This window comes from Sylvia atricapilla, chromosome 9 (genome assembly GCF_009819655.1).
Source record: "Sylvia atricapilla isolate bSylAtr1 chromosome 9, bSylAtr1.pri, whole genome shotgun sequence".
In the NCBI taxonomy this organism is placed as follows: Eukaryota; Metazoa; Chordata; class Aves; order Passeriformes; family Sylviidae; genus Sylvia; species Sylvia atricapilla.
Genome location: NC_089148.1, coordinates 24,603,005 through 24,625,809, shown reverse-complemented (window position 1 = coordinate 24,625,809; position 22,805 = coordinate 24,603,005). Strand labels below are relative to the sequence as shown.

Genomic DNA, 22,805 nt, shown 5'->3' with positions numbered 1-22,805 from the left:
GAGATTTCTATCCCACAAAATGCAACGAAAGAAATTTCTCCCGAAAACTACCGGATCTTTTTTTTTTCCCCATCTCCTTCCATGTCACTGATTTGCACCAACAGAAACACTGGGAAATTTTCTGGGATATAAATCCACCTCCCCGTGGTTGTTACAGCATTCAGGGATGTTTTCATGGGAGAAACTTGAGGCCAATTCCAGATGCACTTTCCCTGTCATCCGTTTAAATCCCATGAAAAATGGATGGCAGGGCCCCGGGAGAGGCTGGGGCTGAGGGATCTCATCTTAGCTTGGATTTTAGGGATACCAGGGGAACTCTGATTTTAGGGATACCAGGAGAAATCTGATCTTCGGGATACCAGGAGAAATCTGATTTTAGGGATACCAGGAGAACTCTGATCTTCGGGATACCAGGAGAAATCTGATTTTAGGGATACCAGGAGAAGCTGGAGCTGAGGGATATCAGGAGAAATTTGATTTTAGGCTGGATTTTAGGGACACCAGGAGAGGCTGGATCATAGGAATGCCAGGAGAGATTTGATTTTAGGGATACCAGGAAAGGTTGGATCATAGGGATACCAGGACAGATTTTAGGGATATCAGGAGAAATTTGATCTTAGAGATACCAGAGGGATTTTCCAAGCTCAGTAATTCCATGATTCCCTGATTTTGGGGAGCACTCCCAAGGCAGCAGCTCTGGGTGTGAGGATCACCCGTGCCAGGAGCAGGTGGATCCAGAAGAGCAGGAAAAGGAACACCCAGCTGAGTTCCCTCATGGAGACACAACTGAAATCTTGGTCTAAAACAACTTTCTGTTCCCCTCCTGCCCCTCGGTCCTGAGCAATTCCCTTTCCTCCTGCTCTTCCCACAGATCCCCCACTGCCAAACCCCTGTCCAACAGATAAACCCAGGACTTCACTGAGAAAATCCAAAGGATTTGTTGACTCCCTGAACATCTCAAAAGCAGCAACACAAGAGCAGGAATAACAGCAAGTCAAGGTGAGGTCTGGAAGCACAGGGAAGCCGGGAATTCCATGGTTTAAAACAGAGATGGACAAATTTTGGCCTTTTGCAGCCTTTCCCAGCTGGGCTTTCTGCCAGAGGCTGTCCAGGAGGGATTTCCCAGCTCTCAGCTCCTCACCTCAGTGCTCAATCCCAGCAGCTGAGGATCCCAGACCTGGCTGATCCCTCGGGATCCCACCTCAAACTCATGGAATTTTGCTGGAATGATGTTTATGAAGGCACAGCTGAGCAGCAAAACCTGAAGCAAAGTGTAAAAAAGATTGAAATAAATCAGACTAATTCGCCTTGAATTTAACCACAATATTTACCTTTGGCTATCCAATTATCTCCACTGGGGATTTGGGAATAAAGGGTCCAGCCCTTACCCCAGGATTGGCTCCTCTTTGGGCAAAGGAGTAAATAAATAATCCTTTCTTTTCCCTCTGGCTTTGCTTCCTGGAGGAACCTCTGCTCTCCTTCAGCCCAAGAAATCCCAGCAATCAGCCTCATTTCAGTGGAAGGGACTCATCTTTCTCCTGTGCTGGAGTCTCTCCCTCCCTGCCCTTGTTCTCAGCTGTGCAGTTACAAATGCAAAGGTAAAAAAAATGAACACATTTCCCTTTCCCTGGAGCTTCCCTGAGGTTCCACTCCGAGCTCATCAGCCTTTAATTAGCAAATTGTTCTGTGGTTCAAAGCATGTCCTGCTGCCCCGGGCACCATGAGGCTCCCACAGCACCAAAATGCCTCCAGAAGAACCTCTGGACGTGGTGGAGTTTATTAAACTCCTGATACCTACCGAAGACACCTTCCATGAGGATCAGGAAGGGACAGCTTGGAATTCAGGAATTCAGGAATTCTGGAATTCTGGAATTCAGGAATTCTGAGGGGTTTCTGCATTTCCTGAGAGGTTTTCCTGAACAGGAGTAGTTGGTGTAAGAAACAAATTCAGTCAAATTACATGGAGTTTAATGAACTCTTAATCCCTGCTCTTCCAAAGACACCTTCCATGAGGATCAGGAAAGGACAGCTTGGAATTCAGGAATTCTGAAGAGTTTCTGCAGCTTCTGAGAGGTTTTCCTGAACAGGAGTCACTCGTATAAGAAACAAAATCAATCAAATTATGTGGAGTTTAACGAACTCCTAATCCCTGCTCCTCTAAAGACACCTTCCACAAGCATCAGGAAAGGACAGCTTGGAATTCTGGAATTCAGGAATTCCAAGGAACTTCTGCACCTCCTGAGAGGTTTTCCTGAACAGGAGTCACTGGTGTAAGAGAGAAATTCAATCAAATTACCCCAGAGCAGCAGCTTTACTTCATTTTCCTTCAGCTGTTCTCCAGGAGAGGCAGGAAATCGTGTCCTGGTGGGTGAGGAACACCTCACTGCACATTCCCAGGGAGATTTTTCCAGAGTCCCTGGGGATTTCTCTGCCTCTCTTAAAATAGATTCCCTTATTCTGCAGATGAGGCTCAGGGGATAAGAGCCACCAGCAGCAGGGGAAGTGTGAGTTCTCCCCGTGCAAGGTGCACCATCAGCCCCAGGAGTCGTTTTATTCCGCAGTTATTAAGAAAAATTTGTATTTTCAGAAATTATTCAGAAAAAAAAATTTAAAAAGTATTTTCCCAACAATATTTTCCTGACAACTAAATTGCCCAAAAAACCTCCCAGCTTGAGATGGCAGCTCCTCTTCCCTCACTGCTGAGTTTGGGTGAATTATTCCTCTGGTAAATCAGCAAACAGGGTGACACCAACTGTCTGAATTTGTAACTAAATGTCACTTTTCTCTAGGGTACCATGAGATATTGTCCCTTTTTACTGCTCGGGTGTGTGTCCTGATTTATGGAGTGTTAAATCATCCCTGGAAAAGCAGGGGGTGGCCTGGGGTGGTTTCCAGCACACAAAAGCCACCCTGGCTGGGGTTACACAGCAGGGAAGAGCAGTTTTCCTACATTCTGCAGGAATTTCCCCAGCAGGATTTGGGAGAGCTCAGGCCTGGTGATCACTGCCAGGATTTTTGGGGAGAAATCTAGAAATGAAATTACCTGATCACTCATTGGAGCAGTGAATATACTGATGCCTCTGTGACAGTTCTAACACTGGATTAATGAGAATTTAGGGGGATTTCTGGGGGGTTATTTCAGCAGGAACCACCAGGACAGTGCAGGCCAATGTTCCCTGCAGATCCCTGCTTTCCAACAATCTTTGGGATTGTGTCTGTAACTCTCTGGAGCCTCTGTGTTCTAAGACAAGGACTGAGCTACAACCAGAAGAACAATTCTGTGACAAACTGCACTTCCTTGGCAGAGGGAATTAGAAGGGAGCAGGCAGCTGCTGCACGGAATTACTGGAGAAAATGGGATAAAAGGGGAATAGTCACAGGCCTGGCAGCCTGACACTGATCCTGCACACTGTAATGGAATCAGCAGCACACAACATTATTTAGGGAGAATTACAGCAGCTTAATGCAATTAATGCCAGTCCACGTGTGCCTCTCAGACCTGCAGTGCTGAGGCAGCCCGGTGGATTCCTGCTGCTGCTGATGCCTTGAGTTTTCTCTGTGCTGTGTTCCAGGTTCTGTGGTGCCCAGGGGTGCAGCTCTGAGCTCACAGTCAGTGTCACTCAGCTCTGCACACAGCAGGGACACAAAACAAATCCTTCTCCTGCTGCACACCAAGGACAACTTTCAGCCCCAAAGCACAAACAAGGGTGGACTGGAGGGAGGGACAAGGATGGGACCTCACAGCCTGGGGCTGGAATGGGACAATTCAACCTCAATGTGCAAATGGACCAAAACTGATCAAAGTGTGAGACCTGGTGACCATTTGTCCATTTTGTGCCCATTTTGGGTCCATTTTGTGCCCATTTTGTGCCCACCCTGGGTGTAGCCCTGGCCAGGCTCTTGTCCTGCCCAAGGTGGATCCCAAAGGCCTTTCAATAAATCTCTCCTTTATTCTCCAGCCCTGTCCAGTCTCTGTTTTGGCTCAGCCTTCCCAAGGCACCCCTGGGATCAGCAGGATGGGACATCCCAGAGCTGCATTTCCAGCTGCACAGGAGCTCAGGCTACTGCACTGAAGAGTTTGGGATTCACCTGGGAAAAGTTTAGGGAAGAAGCTGAATTGGGAGTAGGAATCTCCCCGGCTGGAGTGGGCCCTCATCCAGGGATCAGCTCTATGATTTTGGACATTTCAGCTCTTCCCCAAAGCATCAGACAGGGACTCACTCCTGTGCCAGGGGGTTAAAATCAGGAACAGGACACAGGGAATGGCTTCCCAGTGCCAGAGGGCAGGGCTGGATGGGATTTGGGGCAGGAATTGTTCCCTGGCAGGGTGATGTAGGGCTGGGCTGGAATTCCCAGAGCAGCTGTGGATGCCCCTGGATCCCTGGCAGTGGCCAAGGCCAGGCTGGACACTGGGGCTTGGAGCAGCCTGGGACAGTGGGAGGTGTCCCTGCCATGGCAGGGGTGGCTCTGGGTGGGATTTGACGTCCCTCCCAACCCAAAGAAAAACTGAATTGAAGTTGAAGCCCTCAGAGAAAGCCAAAAGGAGGAGCCTTTGGGAATTCTGTGCTGCAGAGGGATTTGGGTGGCAGGGAGCAATATCTGCTGGGGTGTTACAACACCTGGAACAAAAATGGAACAAAAAAGCAAAGAGCAGCCCCAGAGCTGGTCCTGGCCCTGCAGGGCCACGTCCCCTGAGGAAGGGACAGGAGATTTCCCAGCCCCCACAGCAACATCCTGCTGCACAGGGATAAAACCCATTAAAATCAGATAAAAGACCCATTTTCCACAGCCTGGGTCCTGGAAGGTGAATTTGCTCCTAATAAAGCTGCAAGATGACCTGGAGTGTGAGATGTTGGCAGGAAACCAGGGGCTCAGAGAGCACAGGACAGGCAGCCAGGCCACCGAGGTGCCAGCTGTGTCACTCCAGAGCACTGAGCTCAGGGCCTTCCTCATCAATCCCCACTGCACTGAGGATAACACACTCCCAAAGAGCTGGAAAATGAGAAAATTCCCCCAGGCTGTGCTCAGGCTCCCTCCTGTTGGTCCAGCAGGAGGAAGGACACAGGCACTGCTCCCTTCCCTCCCATCCAGTCCTTTTTTAATCCCATTCCTTCTCCTCCCAGAGAGCCACAGGAGCTGCTGACGCATCTCCAACCTTTTTTCTTAGAGATTCATCAGCTAAAATAGATCCCACATATAAGAATAGGGAGTTTAATGAATTCACCCTCCTGTGATGTAACCGAGTTAAATTAAAAACACTGAGCTCGTAAGATTTAATAGCAAGCCTTTTATGGCCATTTCGCTTTTCCTACAGGAAAACTTCCTCCTACCAAAACTGGGAAGGATATTTTTGAAACCTGTGAAACTGGAAACCATCACCAGGAACAAAGCCTTTCAGGGACAGTCTGAGAGTTTCTCCTGCAAGGGTTGGAATTCTCACATCACCAAATGTTGGAGTTCATCCCAGATCCCTTGTGGAGAATGGACAGGGACCTTTATTCCATTGGTGGGATTTATTTATTCCATGTCTAGAGGGCTGGGAAATCCCTCCAGGAGTGGGGACTCCCCCAGGCAGTTCCAAGGCCTGACCACCTTTTCCATGGAAAAATTCCTCCTTTTCTCCAGGCTAGAAGTGGGAAGCACAGCCTCCATTCTAAGGTGAAAAGTCTCAGGATATGTAAAATAACCAGCCTTGGGTTTAATCCTCCCCCTGCAGCATCATCCCCTTCACAAGGTAACAAAACTCTCACCCAACCATCGAGCACAGACGTGTTCAGCTCACAACAGACAAAGCTCATTCTGACCAAACTGGAACGGGAAAACCCAAAAAAACCCTCAAAGGAAAGTGCCTGGTGATGCCAATGAACGTTCAAAAAAACACAAACCCAAAACCCCAAAAAACCACAAAAAACAAATGAACAAAGCAAAACCCCAAAACAAAACAAAAAACCCAAACCGAAAACCAAACACACCCCCCCCCGCCAAACCACCGAAGAAAACCCCACCAAAAACCCCACAAAAAAACCCAAGCCAGACCAATCCCCACCAAACCCCAGCTCCTGAAACACACAGGCTCCCATTCCTAAAACATTTCAAATATTGGGTGCTGGCACTGCTGGATTTGAGCTCTGATGGATGCCAGAGCTTCAGAGGAGCTTTGGGAAGGTGTCAGTGCTGCGGATGGGGGCAGGAATGGCAGCCTGGGCTGGGTGTGGGATTGAGCTGGGCTCAGCCTGGAGGGTTGGGGCTGCTCAAACACAGCCTTTAAAGCCCTGAGGCAGCGATTCACAGGCACTGCCAGAGCCTCCAGGGCAGGAACAGGGTAAAAATCCAGCCGGACATTTCTCCTAGGTGCAGCTCACAAGGAATCTGTGAGTTCCCACTGAGGCTGCTCTGAGAATGAGAAGTCCCTTTAACACAACAATCTGCTCTGAGGGGGAAAAAATCAGTGCACCTGTAATAGCAAGGCATTTGTGCCACGAGAATTAGTAAAGAAAATATGCAAACAATCTGAGAATAGAGAGATTGGATGGACAAGTAAAATGTCTTTTACTAACCAATACAATAATTAACAAGAAGGTCATTAACCAATTAGAAGTTGCCCTCGAGGTTTGTTAAAAGCTGTCTAAAAGACAGCTTGAGGCCGTAATAAACAGTCTTCTGAACTTCTGTAGTGTCACTGTGTGTGTGTCGTGACCATCCCAAAAACACTCCAGGGCTTCCCACAAATTCCAGGCTCCTCCAGCTCCAGGAGAAGCTCAGGGAAGGGAGAGGAGCATGGGCAAGGTGGCAGCTGTCACCTCCTGCCACAGCCACCCACGGCGGGTGACAGCAGTGACAGCGCTGCCTCAGCTCTGCTCTCGGAGGAGCTGCAGGGGCAGGAACTGCCCACCCTGAAAACCTGCATCCCATCCTGAAAACCTGCATCCCACCCTGGGAATCTGCCTTGGGGTGCAGGGCAGGATGGACCAGGGCTGTGGATTCCACTGTCATCTGCTGAAATGGCTGGGGAGGGGTTAATGGGCTACTGTTAAACCAGCTGAGGCAGGGTTCTTTATCCCTTCCAGGACCCATCCCTCATCACTCTGGGGATATCTGCTGTTAACCAGCTGGGGCAGGGTTCTTTATCCTTCCAGGACCCATCCTCCCCCAGGGTATCTGCTGTTCAGAGGCCATCCAGGCTCAGTGCAGGGCGGAGCCAATCCCATCATCCCCCAGGGAGAGGCCCCGCCCAGGGGGAGGAGCCCAGCATTCCCCCTGGATCACCCTGGGGTTCAGAGCCCAGCACAGCCTCTGCACAGGATTCCCAGAGGAGAGCAGCCCCAGCTCAGCACCACTGGGCCTTCTCCAGGGTCATCTGTGCTCCAGCAGAACCACGGCTGGCGCTCAGGAGGTTTGTTTGGGTGACACCAACAGGGCTCAGGGCTGTGCTGACTCTGGCAGGGTTTGCTTTTTCTTCATTTGTTTTTCTTTTTTGCACTACTCATTTTGTATTTTTAATATTCTTCATAAAGAATTGTTATTCCTATTCCCGTATCTTTGCCTGAGAGCCCCTTAATTGCAGAATTGGAATGATTTGGAGGGAGGGGGGTTCCATTCTCCATCCCAAGGGAAGCTGCAGCTTTCCCTGTCTTTCCAAACCAAGACATGATCCCAGATCCTGGCCCATTCCATGTGGATCAGGCTGCTGGGTGACACCAGACCTGCCTGTGATCCCTGCGTGGGCCCTTCCCTGAGGAGAGGGTCCTGGGGACCCTTGTGGGTCCTTCCATGCAGCTCAGATCAGCTTGGGACATTCACCTTCCTGTGCTTTAATGCTGCCAGAACCCGCCAGGAAACCCTGCTTAATTAACACTCTTAATTACCATCAACGTCCAAAGAAATGTGATTTTTAAGAGCTCAGTGTTTCTAAAAAAAGACAAATTTTTGTCCTCCAAGAAAGCACCAAACTGAGGGCAGATGGTCAGATAGGTCTTCGGAGAACTTTGCTGCTGATGTTCAATTTAAAATCTGGATTTTAAGGATCTCTCCCTGGCACAGGGTGCCCAGAGCAGCTGTGGCTGCCCCTGGATCCCTGGAAATGTCCCAGGCCAGGCTGTGGGACAGTGGGAGGTGTCCCTGCCATGGGATGGGAGGAGCTTTAAGGTCCCTTCCAACCCAAACCACTTTGGGCTCCCAGGAAAAGCTGCTCTGCCTCAAGGTGAAAGGAAACAATGCAAGTGTCAGGCCACGGCTTCACAGCAGACAGGGAGGAGAAATCCCAGGATTTGTTCTCTGCCACAATTTCATTCTCCCCCCATTTATTTTACAGAGCACTGCTTCAATTAAACAGAACAATCAAGAGGCAAAAAGCACCAAAAACCACCCCATGAACGTGGAATAGGTGGAGGAGAAATCCCAATATTTGTTCTCTGCCATAATTTCATTTTCCCCCCGTTTATTTGACAGAACACTGCATCAATTAAACTGAAGAAACAGGAGGGAAAAAAAGCACAAAACCCACCCGCACGAATGTAAATGGAATACGTGGAAGAACAATCCCAGTATTTGTTCTCTGCCACAACTTCTCCCTCCATTTATTTCTCAGAACACTGCATCAATTAAACTGAAGAAACAGGAGGGAAAAAAAAAAGGCACAAAACCCATGCCACGAATGTAAAAACTGCAATATTTGTGCTGGATCCACAGCCCTGCACCTGAGACAGGGAATGCTGACCTTCAGCAGGCCCTGGCATTCCTGGATTGAATGCTCCTGCCTGCTGCTCCCAGTATGGAAAGTCTCCTGAAAACACTCAATCCATCAAAACCTGGCAAAACCACCCCAGACCGCTGACTGGAGATGCCACCTTTATTTAATCACTTTCAGGAGCTGCTGATTATCTCATCCATAAAGCTCTGCCTGCTCCAGGATCCCACGGGGCTGCTCCAGGCACTGTCCCAGGTGAAATGAAGCTGCAAATGTGAGCAGCGGGAGCCTGGCTCGGAGAGCAGGGGGAGAAATCTGCTTCCCAAGCAGTGGGAAAAGGGAAAGCACCTGCAGGGGACTGTCCCCTCCTGCCCTGAGGCCACCAAACAGCTCCCACCTCACCCCAGGGACCAGCCCTGGCCACCCCCAGGGCAGAGTGGGGTGGGCTCCTTGTCGGGGGCTGATTCCTGGTTCCCATGGACACTGCCCAATCCAAAGGTTCCTGTGGAAAAGGATTATTCCCATTTCCACCTTCTCCACACGGCCTGGAACTGTCTGAGCCTGTTTAAAAATCAGGTTTTTTTAACTCTTACAGAAGTTGCAGGACTTTTGTTCCCGATTCTGGGATGGCCTGGGTTGGAGTCCATGGGTTTTTGGGGTGTTTCCCCCGTTTTTGGGATTCCCACTTGGATTTTATGGAATGTCCTGCACAGGGCCAGGAGTTGGGCTCAATAATGCTGAGGGTCCCTTCCAACTCAGCATATCCTGGAATTCTATGAGAGATAATTTTATTCCAACCCCCAAAGCTCCTCTAATTCCACCCCAAATTCCCGATTTACCCGTGCAGGACAAAGCACAGCTCAATTCCTTTCCATCCACTGCACTTCACCCACCAAACCTCATTCCAGGACTCTCAGAACTGCCCCAAACAAACCTGGAGGAGCTTTTGCTCCTCTTGTTGACAAAATAAATCACAAATAGCACCAGGCAGCTGAAATCCCAGAAAATGAAAAAAAAAAAAAATAAAATCCTGCTCCAGGAAATCAATTACAAAATCATTACAGATCTTCCAGGAAACCTGGATTTCTTTCCTGGCGTGCTTCCTCCAAGCAACTTTAATCACAAAGCCCTCGTCTCCACAACAATGCCATGATGCAGCTTGCTAATTAGCTTTTTCCACTCCTTAATTAAGAAGAAGTGTTCGTGTTGTATCTGCAGTTAAATGGTGGCAGCAGCCACCACTCTGTGTTTGAGTTCTATTTCAATATTTATTTGCTTTATTTTCTATTTATTTTATTTTTACTGCAATCTCAAGTTCCCGTTTTGGTCCCCCTTTTAATTAGCTGGGCTGTGGCTGCTCCAGAGAAGAAATCTGGGGAATTTTTTTTTTTTTTTTTTTAAAGGATAAATATGGATGAGTCTCTCAACAGAGCAGTTGATTCACCCCAAAGCTCCCACAGGTCCAGCTCTGCCCTGGGACACAGGAAATGCACTCTGTGGGTTCTCCCCACTCCAGTTAAATGATGAGGACACAAAGGAGTGGGATCTCACCTTCTGGGTATTCCAGAAGCTGTGGGACAGCTCAGAGTCAGACCTGCTGCATCTGCTCAGAAACTCCTGGGCAGGGAGGAATTTAATCAGGCTGAATAAAAAGCAAAATGTCTTTGGGATGAACAGTCCAGGATCCCTCAGGAAACAAATGATCACGGGAAATTACAATTCCGAGCTGACAAGGAGTATGAAAAGCTTTCCCCAGCCCACAGTCCCAGGCAGTCTCAAGATTCCTGCCAGCATCCAACAGGGAGATGTTCTCACTGCAGCTCCCTGTCTCTGGGGTGTTCAGGTGGTCAGGCAGGCTCAAACCCAGCAGAAGGAATTCAGATTTACTGAGCCCCAGGTGAGCCTGACACCAGCCAGGTTTGCCCTGCCTTCACCTGCCCTGTGGGTGAGGTTCCAGCTGTGGAATTCCAGCTGTGGGTGAGGTTCCAGCTACACAGAGGAGACACAAATCCCGAGAAAAAGAATCCCAGAATTACGGCATTCTTCTCCAAGAATTATGGAGAAAAAGCCCTCCAAGGTCACTGAGTCCCAGCTCTGCCCCATCCCCACCTTGTCCCCAGCTCTGGCTGCCACCTCCAGGGACGGCCACCCCAAAATTCCCTGGGATTCTGCCCTCCTCACTCCTCACTCCTGCCCTAATCTATATTTCCCACAAAACCAGTCGGATCAAAGGAAAGCCGAAGGAGCAAAGAGATCAGCCAAGTGCTTTGTGTGTGGATTTCCCCAGCCCTCCCCAGGGACACAGAGTGACCTTGGGGGTGACATTTCTCCAAAGTCACCACTCCAAACCCAACATGTCTCGGGCAGGGATTCAATCCAGGCTGACACTTTGCCTCCCACCTCCTGATGCTGGATCTGTCCCCCGTCCTAAAAAAGCAGCTCTGATGAAAGGCCTGCGCCTGGCAGCTCCTGGAGCTCCATTTTTCACTTGTCCAGGTTCCCACATGGTTGTCATCACAACTGGGAATGTTCCTCCAGCAGAGTGAGAATGACATCCCCTGAAAAAAGTGCCTTTTCCCGGCAGGTGGAGACAAGGACAGCCCTGGAAAATGCACAGAGTTCCATGTTTTTAAGGGTTTTCTGTGCCCAGGCTGGGAAGCTGATGTCCTCCCAGTTTTCATTGTGGCCTCTTTCCCAGGTGCTTCTGCAGGAATCCTGAAAAGTGGCTTTGCTAGGGAAAAAAAAAAACGATCCTGAGGAAAAATACTGCAACGGATCAACAGATCCAGAAAACCCTGTTCTATGAGCCCAAGGAAAAATTCCTACAAATAGAGGTGTGCCCACTGAGCTGGTGCTCAAGGCTCATGGAGAGCCCTGTTCCCAAAATGGCACAGCCTGCAGGAGTGGGACCTGGGGACAGTGAGCTGTCCCTGAGGAGCAGTGTCCAAGTGGGACCTGGGGACAGTGAGCTGTGTCCAGTGGGACAGTGAAGGACAATGAGCTGTCCTTGAGGAGCAGTATCCAGTGGGACCCTGAGGGACAATGAGCTCTGTCCAGTGGGACAGTGAGGGACAACGAGCTGTGTCCTGTTGGATCCATTGAGAAGAGCATTCCCAGCAGGTCAGGATCCATTGGGCAGGAACACCTCATGCAGCCATGAGCATTCCTGGACAAATCCCACTGGGAGGTAATTCCACCCTTCCATCAGCCCAAGGAGCTCCTCCTGCTCTGTTCCATGAGTCTGTCCCCCAGGACACCACCAAGTGCTCCCAGAACTCCTGTGCTCCCTAAATTTCATGGTACAGGAGCAGGGCCCTGCTGTAGGACAGGTCCCCATGCCATGGAACATCCCAGATTTCTCCACACTTCCAGGGAGGGCCAGGAGCAAAGCCACCAGCACAGCTGAGGGTGGGAGCTCCCAGCCAGGGAGGAGGAGGAGGAGGAGGAAGGATGCACAATTCCAGGAGGAACAGCACCTGGCTGCTCCCAGGAGCCTTCCCCTGGCAGCTCTGCAGGGGTGGGAAATCCTCCCCCAATTCCAGGCCCAATTCCTGCACGGTTTGAGGGCAGAGCAGGTCACACCACACCTCTGCCAGGAAAAGAAGAAAGCCCATCACATATTTGCTGGTTCCTAACCCAGCCTGGAGAGCACCAGCAAGATCAAACTGCGTTGGTACTGCAGGAGAAAGCACTGATGGATTTAGGAGGGGGAGAGAAAAAAAAAAAATTCCCTCTCCATATAAGGGCTGTGAACATTTTCCCACTTAAGACAACGTGTGGGATCATATTCACAGACACAGAAATATGTTCTGTTCCCCGACACCCACGGGCCTGGAACACCAGGCTGAAGTGCTGGCAGGAATCAGAACCATTTGTTAAGTACAAAAAATGTCTCACATAATTAGGGAACTGCTGAAAGGCACCAATTTAGTGCTCAGGCTGGAAAATGTAGGGATATTTCTTGGAACAACGGGCAGAGAGCTGCCTCGACGCCGCGCACACACACAGCAAATACCTGGGGAGGAATCAAAGGGCCACGAGATCCTGACACCCTCAGGGGGATGGAACCAGGAGATCCCCAGCTGGGAGGACCACCAAAGTCCATCCAAGCCCTGATTTTAATGCTGGTGATGAAGCCAGTGCCGCCTTCCCACAGCACTCAGCCCTCCATTCCCAGCACGGCTCCAGCGCCATCCCAAATCTGCCCCTCTGCTCCAGGCTGTCCAAGTGCCTCTCCTGGCAGGAGCAGGGGACCAAAACCATCTCCCAAACATGTCCTGGGGCTGAGGAACCTCTGCCCCAAAGGCTGCTCAAAGGTCACCACTGAGAAGGGCAACAGCAAAGAGCAGATGGAAGGTGGGGCTGGAAACAGAACTTGTGGAGGTGTCTGCATTTTTATACATTTGGGGGAAAAAAAAGCAAGAGAAGCAGAGATTGGTGGGGTTTGACCTGGGAAGAGCTGAAGACAGAGCTCCTAGCAGCCACAGCTCAGCTCCTCAGCCCCCAAAGCCACCAAAGTCCCCCTGCCCAGAGATGTGTCCCCTCCTGGGAGCAGCTCCTCAACCCCCAGAAGGGTTTGTCCCCCCCAAAAGCCACCAAGGTGTGTCTTCTCAGAGCTCTGTCCCCTCCTGCCAGCATCTCCTCCACACCCAGAGGGGTTTGTCCCCCACAAAGCCATTATTGTCCCTCCTAAAGCCACTGAGGTGTGTTCCCCCAAAGCTATCAAGGTGTGTCCCCCACAAGCTCTGTCCCTTCGTGGCGCAGCTCTGAGCCCTGCAGGGTCTGTCCCCACAAAAGCCATCACTCTCTGTCCCCCTAAAGCCACCAAGGTGTGTCCCTCCAAAGCCATCACTGTCTGTCCCCCCAAAGCCACCAAGGTGCATCCCCCTAAAGCCATCATTGTCTGTCCCCCCAAAGCCACCAAGGTGCATCCCCCTAAAGCCATCATTGTCTGTCCCTCCAAAGCCATCACTCTCTGTCCCCCAAAGCCACCAAGGTGTGTTCCCCCAAAGCCATCATTGTCTGTCCCCCCAAAGCCATCACTGTCCCCCCAAAGCCATCACTGTCTGTCCCCCAAAGCCACCAAGCTCCGTCCCCCCCGAGCCGTGTCCCCTCCCGGCAGCGGCTCCTCAGTCCCCAGTGGGGTTTGTCCCTCCCAAAGCCACCAGTGGCTGTCCCCCCCAAGCCCCGGGCCGTGTCCCCCGGGCCGTGTCCCCCCCCGGCCGTCCCCCCGGCCGTCCCCGGCTGTCCCCCGCACCTCTGCAGAGCAGGGCTGGGTTCTGCAGCAGGGACACCAAGCGCCGGCGCCGGCCCCGCTCCCGGCTCCTGCCGTAGCTCAGAGGAGGAGTGAATCCGCTGCCTCGGCGCGTTCCTCGCGGTGGGAACTCGGGAATTCCGCCGTGCCCGTGCCCGTGCCCGTGCCATGCCATCCCTTCCTGCACGGGCTGCCCTCAGGCCGCCGCTGCCCACAGCAAAAAAACAAAAAAACCAAAAAAATAGCAAAAATGTCAAAAGCGCCTCTCAAAAGGAGAAGCGGAGCCGGTGCTGTGGGAGCGGCAGCCGAGGAACAATCCAGGGCCGAGGCGATGCGAGGGAGGAGAAGGTTTAAATCCCGCTGGATCCAGCGCTGGGTGTCTGAGAGAGGCTCCGCTGGCAGCAGCAGAGGGATGAGGATGATGATGATGATGCTCTGCCTGCCCCGCTGCTCTCCCTGTCCCGCGGGGAACAATTCCCGAGCTTCCACGGGCTGTCCAAAGGTTCCTCAATCCCGGATTTGATGCCCGGGGCCGATGGCTTTGTTTCAATCCCGAGATCTCCCAAGGACGTCTTTACATCTCCAGCATCCCTGGAAGAGGAGCGGTGCCTGGCAATTCACGTGACGCGGAGCCGAGTGTTGGATTCCCAGCCATGGGAATGCGCTCGGCACTCCCAGTCCCACCGGCTGCTCCCTACATCCCGGGGCTGGATGAACTCTGCTGCTCCCCTTCGCCCGACTCCGACAAAAAAAAAATCTGATTATTTCTGCCCACTGGCCACCAGTTCCTAGCCTAGAAAAGGTTAAATTGGCTCTCCGCGGGTTCTCTTGGCTCCGACTCTTATTTCCAAATTTCTTCCCCGGTAAAATATTCGAAGGGAAAAAAAAAAAAAAAAAAAAAAAAAAAAAAAAAAAAAAAAAAAGCACCGTTTTCTTTCGATGAGCTTAAACTCCTGTAGCTCTAAAGTCATTCACTCCGGATCCAAGGGAACTAAAGGATGAGCAATGTTCTCCTCTTTATAACAAAAAAAGGAGCCTTCCTGAGCTTACAGCTTCTTTTCTTCTTTATTCGCCAGAACCTGATCCATTAACACGGTATTTGCTCGCCCTTCCCAGAGCGCCGGGATTTAATGCTCCTTTCTTCCCCTAAATTTCGCCCTTGGCTCGAGCCGTGCCGGCAGCAGCCTGTCCCCGGGGCTGGCAGGGCTCTTCAGCCTCATTCCCGGCTGCTCGCAGCCATCCCTCCTCATCCCTCCACCTTCCTCCCTTCCCCAACTTCTCCGCAGCTCGCACCAGGAGGGGCGGCTCTGCCCAGCCAAACACCGAGGGTTTCTCTGCTCTCGACAAATTGCTGCATTCCCAGGGAAATAAAAAAAAAATTAAAAAAAAAAAAAAAATCCACCCCCTCCCCCCCCTCCCCCCCAAAAAAAAAAAAATTCCCAACCCAGCCCCGAGTTGTGCAAGGCTCGTCCGAGGGTTTGATGCAATCTGCAAACCAGAGCCTACGGAAAGCTCGCTAAAATTAGAGGGAGCCGAGATGAAAAGCAAGGACACATCGTGGCTCTTGGAAATCTTTAAATAGGGCTCGGTAGCACCTCGAGGAGCCCGGGCTGCGCTGGGCTCGCATCCACCGAAATCCTTGCCTGGGATTCTCGAGTGGCCCTCGGATGTTCCCGGGACACTCCGCGGGTGGGTGCCGCCCCCAGCTGTGTCCCAGAGGATTTTCCCAGCGCTGCCCGATGCATTCCCAGGCTGCAGGGCAGCAATTCCTCCTCCCAGAGGGTGCCCAGCCCTTTCCCGAGCGGGGACAGCCGCGCTGGGCAGCCCCGGGGATGGAACCTCTGCTCAGGAATCAGCGGAATTCCAGCGGGATAAAAGCCCCTGAGTGCTCGGGAGGATGGAATTCCCCATTCCTGCAGCCCTGGTGTCCACCAGTGTCCTGTCCCTGATGGCAGGCCTCTCTGCCGGGCTGGCCAAGGCTGCCCCAGGGGAAACTGCAGAGCTGGCCTCAGTGACCACAGGGCTCTGGGGCTGCCACCACACAGCCCCAGCCTGTCCTGGCGTGGATTTCCACCTCCTGGATTCCCATGTCCTGCCGTTTGGCACCTCTGGAGTCTCTGCTTTAGGATCAACGCTCCCAGCAAAGCCTGGTCCAGATGCCTCAGAGGTGATTCATCTGAATTTTGGGGGGGCTCTAATGCTGCTGTGCTGCCTTGAAATATCCCAGAGACAGCGGCCAAGCTTCTTTTTCAAATCCTTCCTGCGGGATTCTAAACTTTTAGGGATTTTTTTTAACGCCTTGTTGAGAAGCACTGACAGATTCCTACAGGTGCAGGGAGTGGGGAATTTGCAGCACCTCCCCAAGGATTCCACAGCGTTTTCTCCCGAGCTGCAGCTCCCCAGAGCCCACCAGGCACCCAGGAAGGGTTTTGTTACTCCAGCAACTGGGAAAATCGGTGTCATCTAAGCCTCTCTTTTTTAGGGGTTTCACATCAGCCGTGTGACAGAGGCACAGAGCAAAGCTCCTCCTCTGTGAGGTAATTAAAAAATAAAATAAACGCCGCTGCATCCGAGGAAAAGTTTCACGGGTGGAAGGCGGGCCGGGGTTAAAGTTCACGGGGACAGCAAGGTGAGGCGGCGCGGAGAGGTGCTGGAGGGTAAAATCACTGAATTTCGGGATAATCACCGTAATTAACAGCGCTCGGTAAATGAGGAGCTCTCCTCTCACTGCGGCTGCACGCGAAAGAAGCTCCGTGACCTCCGCCAAGGCCCCTCTGCACACACCCAGCCCCCGAACCAACAGAACCGAACCGAACTGAAGGGAGGCAACAGCAGCGCTCCCCAAACCGCCTCCGGGCCGCACAGTTCAGCCCCGACCGCGGATCCCAAATCAGCCTCTCTCGTTTCTTCCCCAAGTCCCGCTACTTCCCCGAAGTGGCCGCAATCTGCGCCGCGAGGTTGCCATGGCGAGCATCCTCCTCCTCCTCCTCCTCCTCCTCCGTGAGGAGCCGAGCGAGCAGATGCGGAACAGCGAAACCCGCCGGATTAAGTCACAGCTCCGGCCGCGGAGTGCCGAGGGAAACGCTTTGGATTTCTGCTGTTCCCGAGGATTATTCCCACCCCAGCACCTGAGGTTAAAGGCACCCAGCCAAGGGCACGTGGCCCGGAGTTTTTAGCTGGAAATCACGGATGGGCAGGAGCAGAAGGAAGGGATTTAGGTGGAGTGATGGGCACGGCAGAAATGTCCATGGGCTCCTTTCTATTCCCCCAAAAAACCCCCCAAGGAACTTTCCACAGGGCTCTCGTGTGCGTGACCCTCCCCGGCAGAGAAATGGAGCAGAGGCATGTGCTCCAATGTCGGTGCCCTCGGCACACGCTGTCCCCGGGCAGCGACACCGGCATGGGGCCGGGGGGCTCGGGCACTGCCCTGCCTCCCCCAGAAATCCCCCATGGCGGGGATGAGCCGCTGCCCACCGGGCCCGGAGCCCGGGCACCCAACGGGAGCAGCCGGGGCCTCCCGCGGGGCTGGGCAAACGGGGCGGCGATGGCCCTGCGCCGAGGGAAGGAGGGAAGGAGCCTCCTCCGCACCTCCCCGCGCCTCCGCCGGCGCTGCGAAAGGGCGCAGAATTTTCCAGGAGCTGCGCGGAGCCCGAGCCCCGCGGCAGGCGGGTTGTGTGGCACCGCGCCCGGGGCTGGCAGAGCTCCGCGGGGGCTCCGCGGGGGCGGCTCCGGCTGCGCTCCCCGCGCTCCTTTGTCCTCGGCGGAGCCTCCCCGCGTTCCCTCCCCGTGCCCGGGGTGGGCGTGGGCGGCCCGGGGCTATCCCCCCCGGGGGCTGCGCGGCCCCTCCCGGCCCCGGCCCCGCGTTACTCACGGTGCAGGCGGGAACGCGCGTCCATGCGCGGCCGAGCCGCGGCTGCGGGGGGCTGCGCGGGCGCCGCCGGGGGCTGCCCGCGGCTGTCCCGCCGCCCGCCCCGCCGAGCCGCGGAGCCCAGGGCCGGGCCCGCTCCGCCTCCGCGGGCGGTGCCCAGACACAAAGCGGCGGCGGCGGTGGCGGCGGGGCGGGTCCGGTCCCGCTGCGCGCCCGCGCTGTGCTCCGCGGCGGCGCAGGGGCGGTGCGGGGGGAAGGACGCGGCCGCCCCCCCCCTCCGCGGGGCGGAGATGTGCGGGGATGTGCGGGGATGTGCGGGGATGCTGCGCGGGGGATGCGGAGCCCTGCGGTGCGGAGCGGTGCGCGCAGGCGGTGCCGCCCATCCCCGCCCGTCCCGGCCCGTCCCGGCCCCGACCGGGCGTCCCCGAGCATCCCCCGAGCATCCCCCGAGCATCCCCCGATCCCGGCCCCGCGCTCGGAGCAGCCCCCGAGCCCCGCATCGCTCCCTGCCCACTGCAGGAGCCGTGTCCTCACCTGGGCCAGGTGCGCGGCTGGGCCGCGGGGAGGGGCCTGTCACCACCCTGGGCAGTGCTGGTGGCAGCTCGGTGTCCCCTGCGGGCTGGCGTGTCGCAGGCCAGGGACTGATTAAACCGCGGGGCTCACGGGGAACACATGGCGGGGACATCGTGCCCGGGGCTGAGGCTGCCCTGAGTGTCCCCCATCCCCGGGGGCATCACCCAGCGTGGGGAGAGCAGGACACGCACAGGGATGTCCCACCCTGCCCCGTGTCTGTCCCACTGTCCCGTGTCTGTCCCACTGTCCCTGTGTCTGTCCCACCCTGTCCCGTGTCTGTCCCGTGTGTGACCCGGAGCGATCCCGGGAGCCCTCCAGGGTTTCATGGGAACCATCAGAACGCCGTTGGGTTTGGAGGGACCTTAACCCTGCCCTGGTTCCATCCCCTGCCATGGGCAGGGGGCCTCGCCCCCATCCCTGCCCGCGGGCGGGGCTCCCCCGACCCTCCCGGAGCTCCCCAGACCGTCCCAGAGCTCCCCCGACCCTCCCGGGGCTCCGCGGAGCCAGCAAGCCCTGGAGCTGCTCAGCTGCTTGGGTTCCAGTCTTTGCTCCCCGAAGCAGTGAAGCCCACCCCTGCTCCTGCAGTGTCCCATTCCCGGGGGGTCACTGGGGCGGCCACTGCCAGCCCCAGGGACAGTGACACGGCTCGGGATGGCCGCGGTGACACGGTGGCCTCAGAGCCCTGGTGAGGGCAGCACTCGGTTCTCCCGGCTCTGCGGGGTCTGCCCGGCAGCAGAGAGCTGGGAGAGGGTCACAGGAGGCCTTTATGGCAGCAGCGAGGTCCCCAGCCCTGTCCCACGGGGATCACCCGTGCCACTGGTGACCTCTCCTCTGCCTCTTGCTGCTCCAGCCTCTCCCACTCTCCCCATCTCTGACTGGGAAATCAACTCAGGCCCAGAAAAGTTTTGCTCCACTGAGGTTTTTGCAGTGGACCATCCCCTGGTCTCATGTTTCCCAGAGCAGCTATGGCTGCCCCTGGATCCCTGGCAGTGCCCAAGGCCAGCCTGGGATGGTGGGAGGTGTCTCTGCCCTGGCAGGGGTGGGATGGGATGAGATTTAAGGTCCCTCCCAGCCCAACCCAGTGATTCTGATCTCAGGGGTGACACGGGGGCTGTCCAGTGTCACCCTCTGCGAGGCAGGAGGTGGAAATTAATCTCCCAGCAGATCCATGGGAGCACAAGACAGGAATTTTTTTTGTTGTTGCAGCTCAGAGTTCTTTCCTTCCCTGATGTTCCTGAAAAACACCGAGATTCCAAAGGGCACGAAGGAACAGGAAAACCCTGGGAAGAGTCGAGTTCTTATGTACAAAACAGAGAATTTTTTCCCTGAAGAGGTGAGGCTGGAGAGGGAGAAACTGGGGGATGTGCCAGGGGCATCTGGGGAGGGCAAGGCTGGGGAACTGAAATCCTCAATTCCACCACCTCACACCAGTTCCACTGACTCCAGCGGAGATGTGAAAAGCAAAGCCAACAAAGAGCAGGCCAGAGCAGGGAAAAATGTGGATGCCAGCACATCCCTGAGCTCTGCTGATGCAGAACTCCAGCTGATCAGTGGAACAAATCCCTAAGCTGGGCTTTAGCACTGCTCTTCCATGCATTTCCCCTGCTAAGCTGCTATTAAAAAAACCCCAAACCCCCCCCAAAAAACCCCTTTGCTGCTGTGGGCCTGGCTCAGGCGAGGGTTTAGAATAATGAAATCCTTTCAGTAAATTTCCCAGGAAAGCTGGATATGTTCCCTGAAAGCGTTCTGCAGCTCTGGGCTCACAAGGGGCTGGTCAAGCCCAGCTGGGAAGGTGGAGGGTAAATCAAAGCATCCCACAGATAACCCTGAAATAAAGATATTTTTATTCCCTGTTTTTTTAAAACTCTGGACCATAGAGAGAAGGAGCAGTTTTAAGGACTCAGTTCCTTCTATTCAATAAATGGTGGAGCTGCACAGCTTTGAACATTTTCCCTTTAGAATTCCAAATATATCTATATCTTTTTTCCCCCTCTGGTTTCACCAAGGTGTCTTGAAGAGCTACTTGAAGTATTCCCAGACGAAGCTGATCTCCATTTCTGGGGAGGTCAAACCAAATTCTGGGATTTCTGGAGCCTTTCACTGAGGCATTTGAGAGGAGGGGCTGAGGCACAGCCCTGGGAAGGGTTCAGGTCACCTCCTGAGGATGGTGACAAAGAGGAGGGACCTGGAAGGTTCTGCCCACAAAGGTCAATGAGTTCGGGAATTTTGATGGAGGCAGAATTTAGGAGATGAAAAACGAGGCTGGAAAGGGAAGGAAAACCATGGAAACCCAAAAAAGGTGTTGCCCTCCCTCCCTATTCCCATGGATAATTGTTGTTATCCATGAGGAACTGCTGGAGCTGTTCCATCAGCATGACACTGGAATAACTTGGGATATTTGCAGCCCTGCACTGAAGGGAATTTGGGGAAAAGTTCATTTTTCTGGAGTGATGACATCATCAGGCTGGACCTGCAAAAAGTGTAACTCTTAAAACTGGAACAACGAATTTCTTCTTTTAACGCTGAGATTATTCCATTTCTATCAGCTGGAAGCACTTTAAAAAACCCCTTAGAAAATGTAAAAACCGGGGGCATTAAACTGCTGCCTCTTCCCTGGATTCAGAGGGATTCAGGAGAGGAGCTGGGACAATCCTGATCTGCTCTGGGATGCAGCCTGGAGCTGGCCCTGCTGGAATGAGGCAAGCTTTGAGCCGCTGCTGGGCAAACCAGTCTGGGATTCTGGGATTCCACGAGTGTCCTGCAGCCACTGGGATGTTCAGTGCTGGTGACGGGTCAGGGAATGGACAAATTCCCATTTTGTCTCCTCCCAACCGAGTTCCCGGAATCCAGTGATGCACAAACCCCTTCCCTCCCCTTTTCAATCCCTCCCCGAAGCAGATGAGCTCTCCAGGTCTACAAAAAGTCTTTAAATCTCTGCTTCCCACCTCCCCACAGCTGCCTCTCAAGCACACAATCCCCTCTCACTCCGCTGCCCACAATCCAGGCACGACTTTCCCTGTCTGAAGAGCAGCTGAAGGTCATTCCCAGCGTGGGGAAATGGGGATTGTTTGATGCAGAAGCTCCCCAGCAGCTTCTGCTGCCCGAGCCGGCAGAGCTGGTGGCTGCTCCGGTGTGTGCAGAGCCTCTCCTCAGAGCTCAGAGCCCGGGGAAGGGAATTCTCTCCCCTGCCTTGCTGCAGTGGGCTGCACTCTGCAGCGGCGTGTGGCAAAAATACATCGCAGGCACTGCAGCAGGAGCGAAGCCTCCCCGCTGTCTCAGCGCTGGAACGGGCTCTCCTCAGCCCCTCTGCCTCATCCTTCCGACTCTTCAGGGACTTTCTCTGCCTCCAAAATGAAAATTGAGGCGGTGGGGTGTGGTGGGAGAGAGGGGGAGCAGCCACGGGCAGCTCCAGCCCCGGAGCACTGTCAGCCCCAATGGGAAAGGGGAAAAACCCAGGGTTAAAACATCCTGCTGTGCCAGGTGTGGCCGTGGGGATAAAACATCCTCCTGTGCCGGGTGTGGCCGTGGGGATAGAACATCCTCCTGTGCCGGGTGTGGCCGTGGGGATAGAACATGAGGGGGCTCACTCTGCTGGGATTTGTGCTTCTCACAGGTGAGTGCCTGGAACGAGAGCGGGTTTGGGATGGGACTAGAGGGGTTTAGGGATGGAACTAGGTGGGGTTTTAGGATGGAACTAGAGGGATTTTAGGATGGAACTAGATGGGGTTTAAGGATTGAACTAGGTGGGGTTTGAGGATAGAACTAAATGGGGTTTTAAGGATAGAACTAGAGGGTGTTTAAGGACGGAACTAGGTGGGGTTTTAGGATGGAACTACAGGTATTTTAGGATGGAACTAGATGGGGTTTCAAGGATGGAATAGATGGGCTTTTAAGGACGGAACTCGAGGGTGTTTAAGGATTGAACTAGGTGGATTTTAAGGATAGAACTAGATGGGTTTTTAAGGATGGAACTAGATGGGTTTTTAAGGATCTGGGACATCTGTAAGGTCCCTCCCCGGCCCAAGCATTCCAGGATTCCGTGCTCAGCCGTGTGAGCAGGGAGGAGCTGGGAAGGGCCAGGAGCGGCACCAAGGACAGCTCCGGGGACAGCTCCGGGGACAGCTCCGCACAGCGCTCCGGTAGCCAACATCAGCCCCCAGCCGCCGGGGCAGGCTTCTCCTCCCTGCTGGAGTTTTCTCCTCCATGCTGGAGTTTTCTCCTCCATCAGGGCTCGCTGCCGTGGTCACCCTGGCTTTAAATCTCCTGGGAAATGCCATTCCCACCTTCAGGACTCTGTCCATAACATGCCTTTTCCATTATTTCCCTTCCAACGCCACTTTTCCTGCCACGCTCTGATACTTGGCGGCTCTCAAGCAGCTCTAAATCACTCCTGGCCCTCTGGTGTTGGCATCTCAGCGGCTTTC

General features: G+C 53.9%; 1 protein-coding gene across 1 annotated transcript in view; it reads right to left on the bottom strand.

The window, feature by feature from the left end:
* The window catches only part of LRRC7 (leucine rich repeat containing 7), a 104,947-nt gene extending 90,782 nt beyond the window's left edge, over positions 1 to 14,165 (bottom strand). The window contains 1 exon segment of the mRNA XM_066325311.1: positions 13,944 to 14,165. Within this exon segment, the coding sequence (XP_066181408.1) occupies positions 13,944 to 14,115 (172 nt within the window). The 5' untranslated portion in view covers positions 14,116 to 14,165.
* Between the last annotated feature and the right edge of the window lie 8,640 nt (positions 14,166 to 22,805).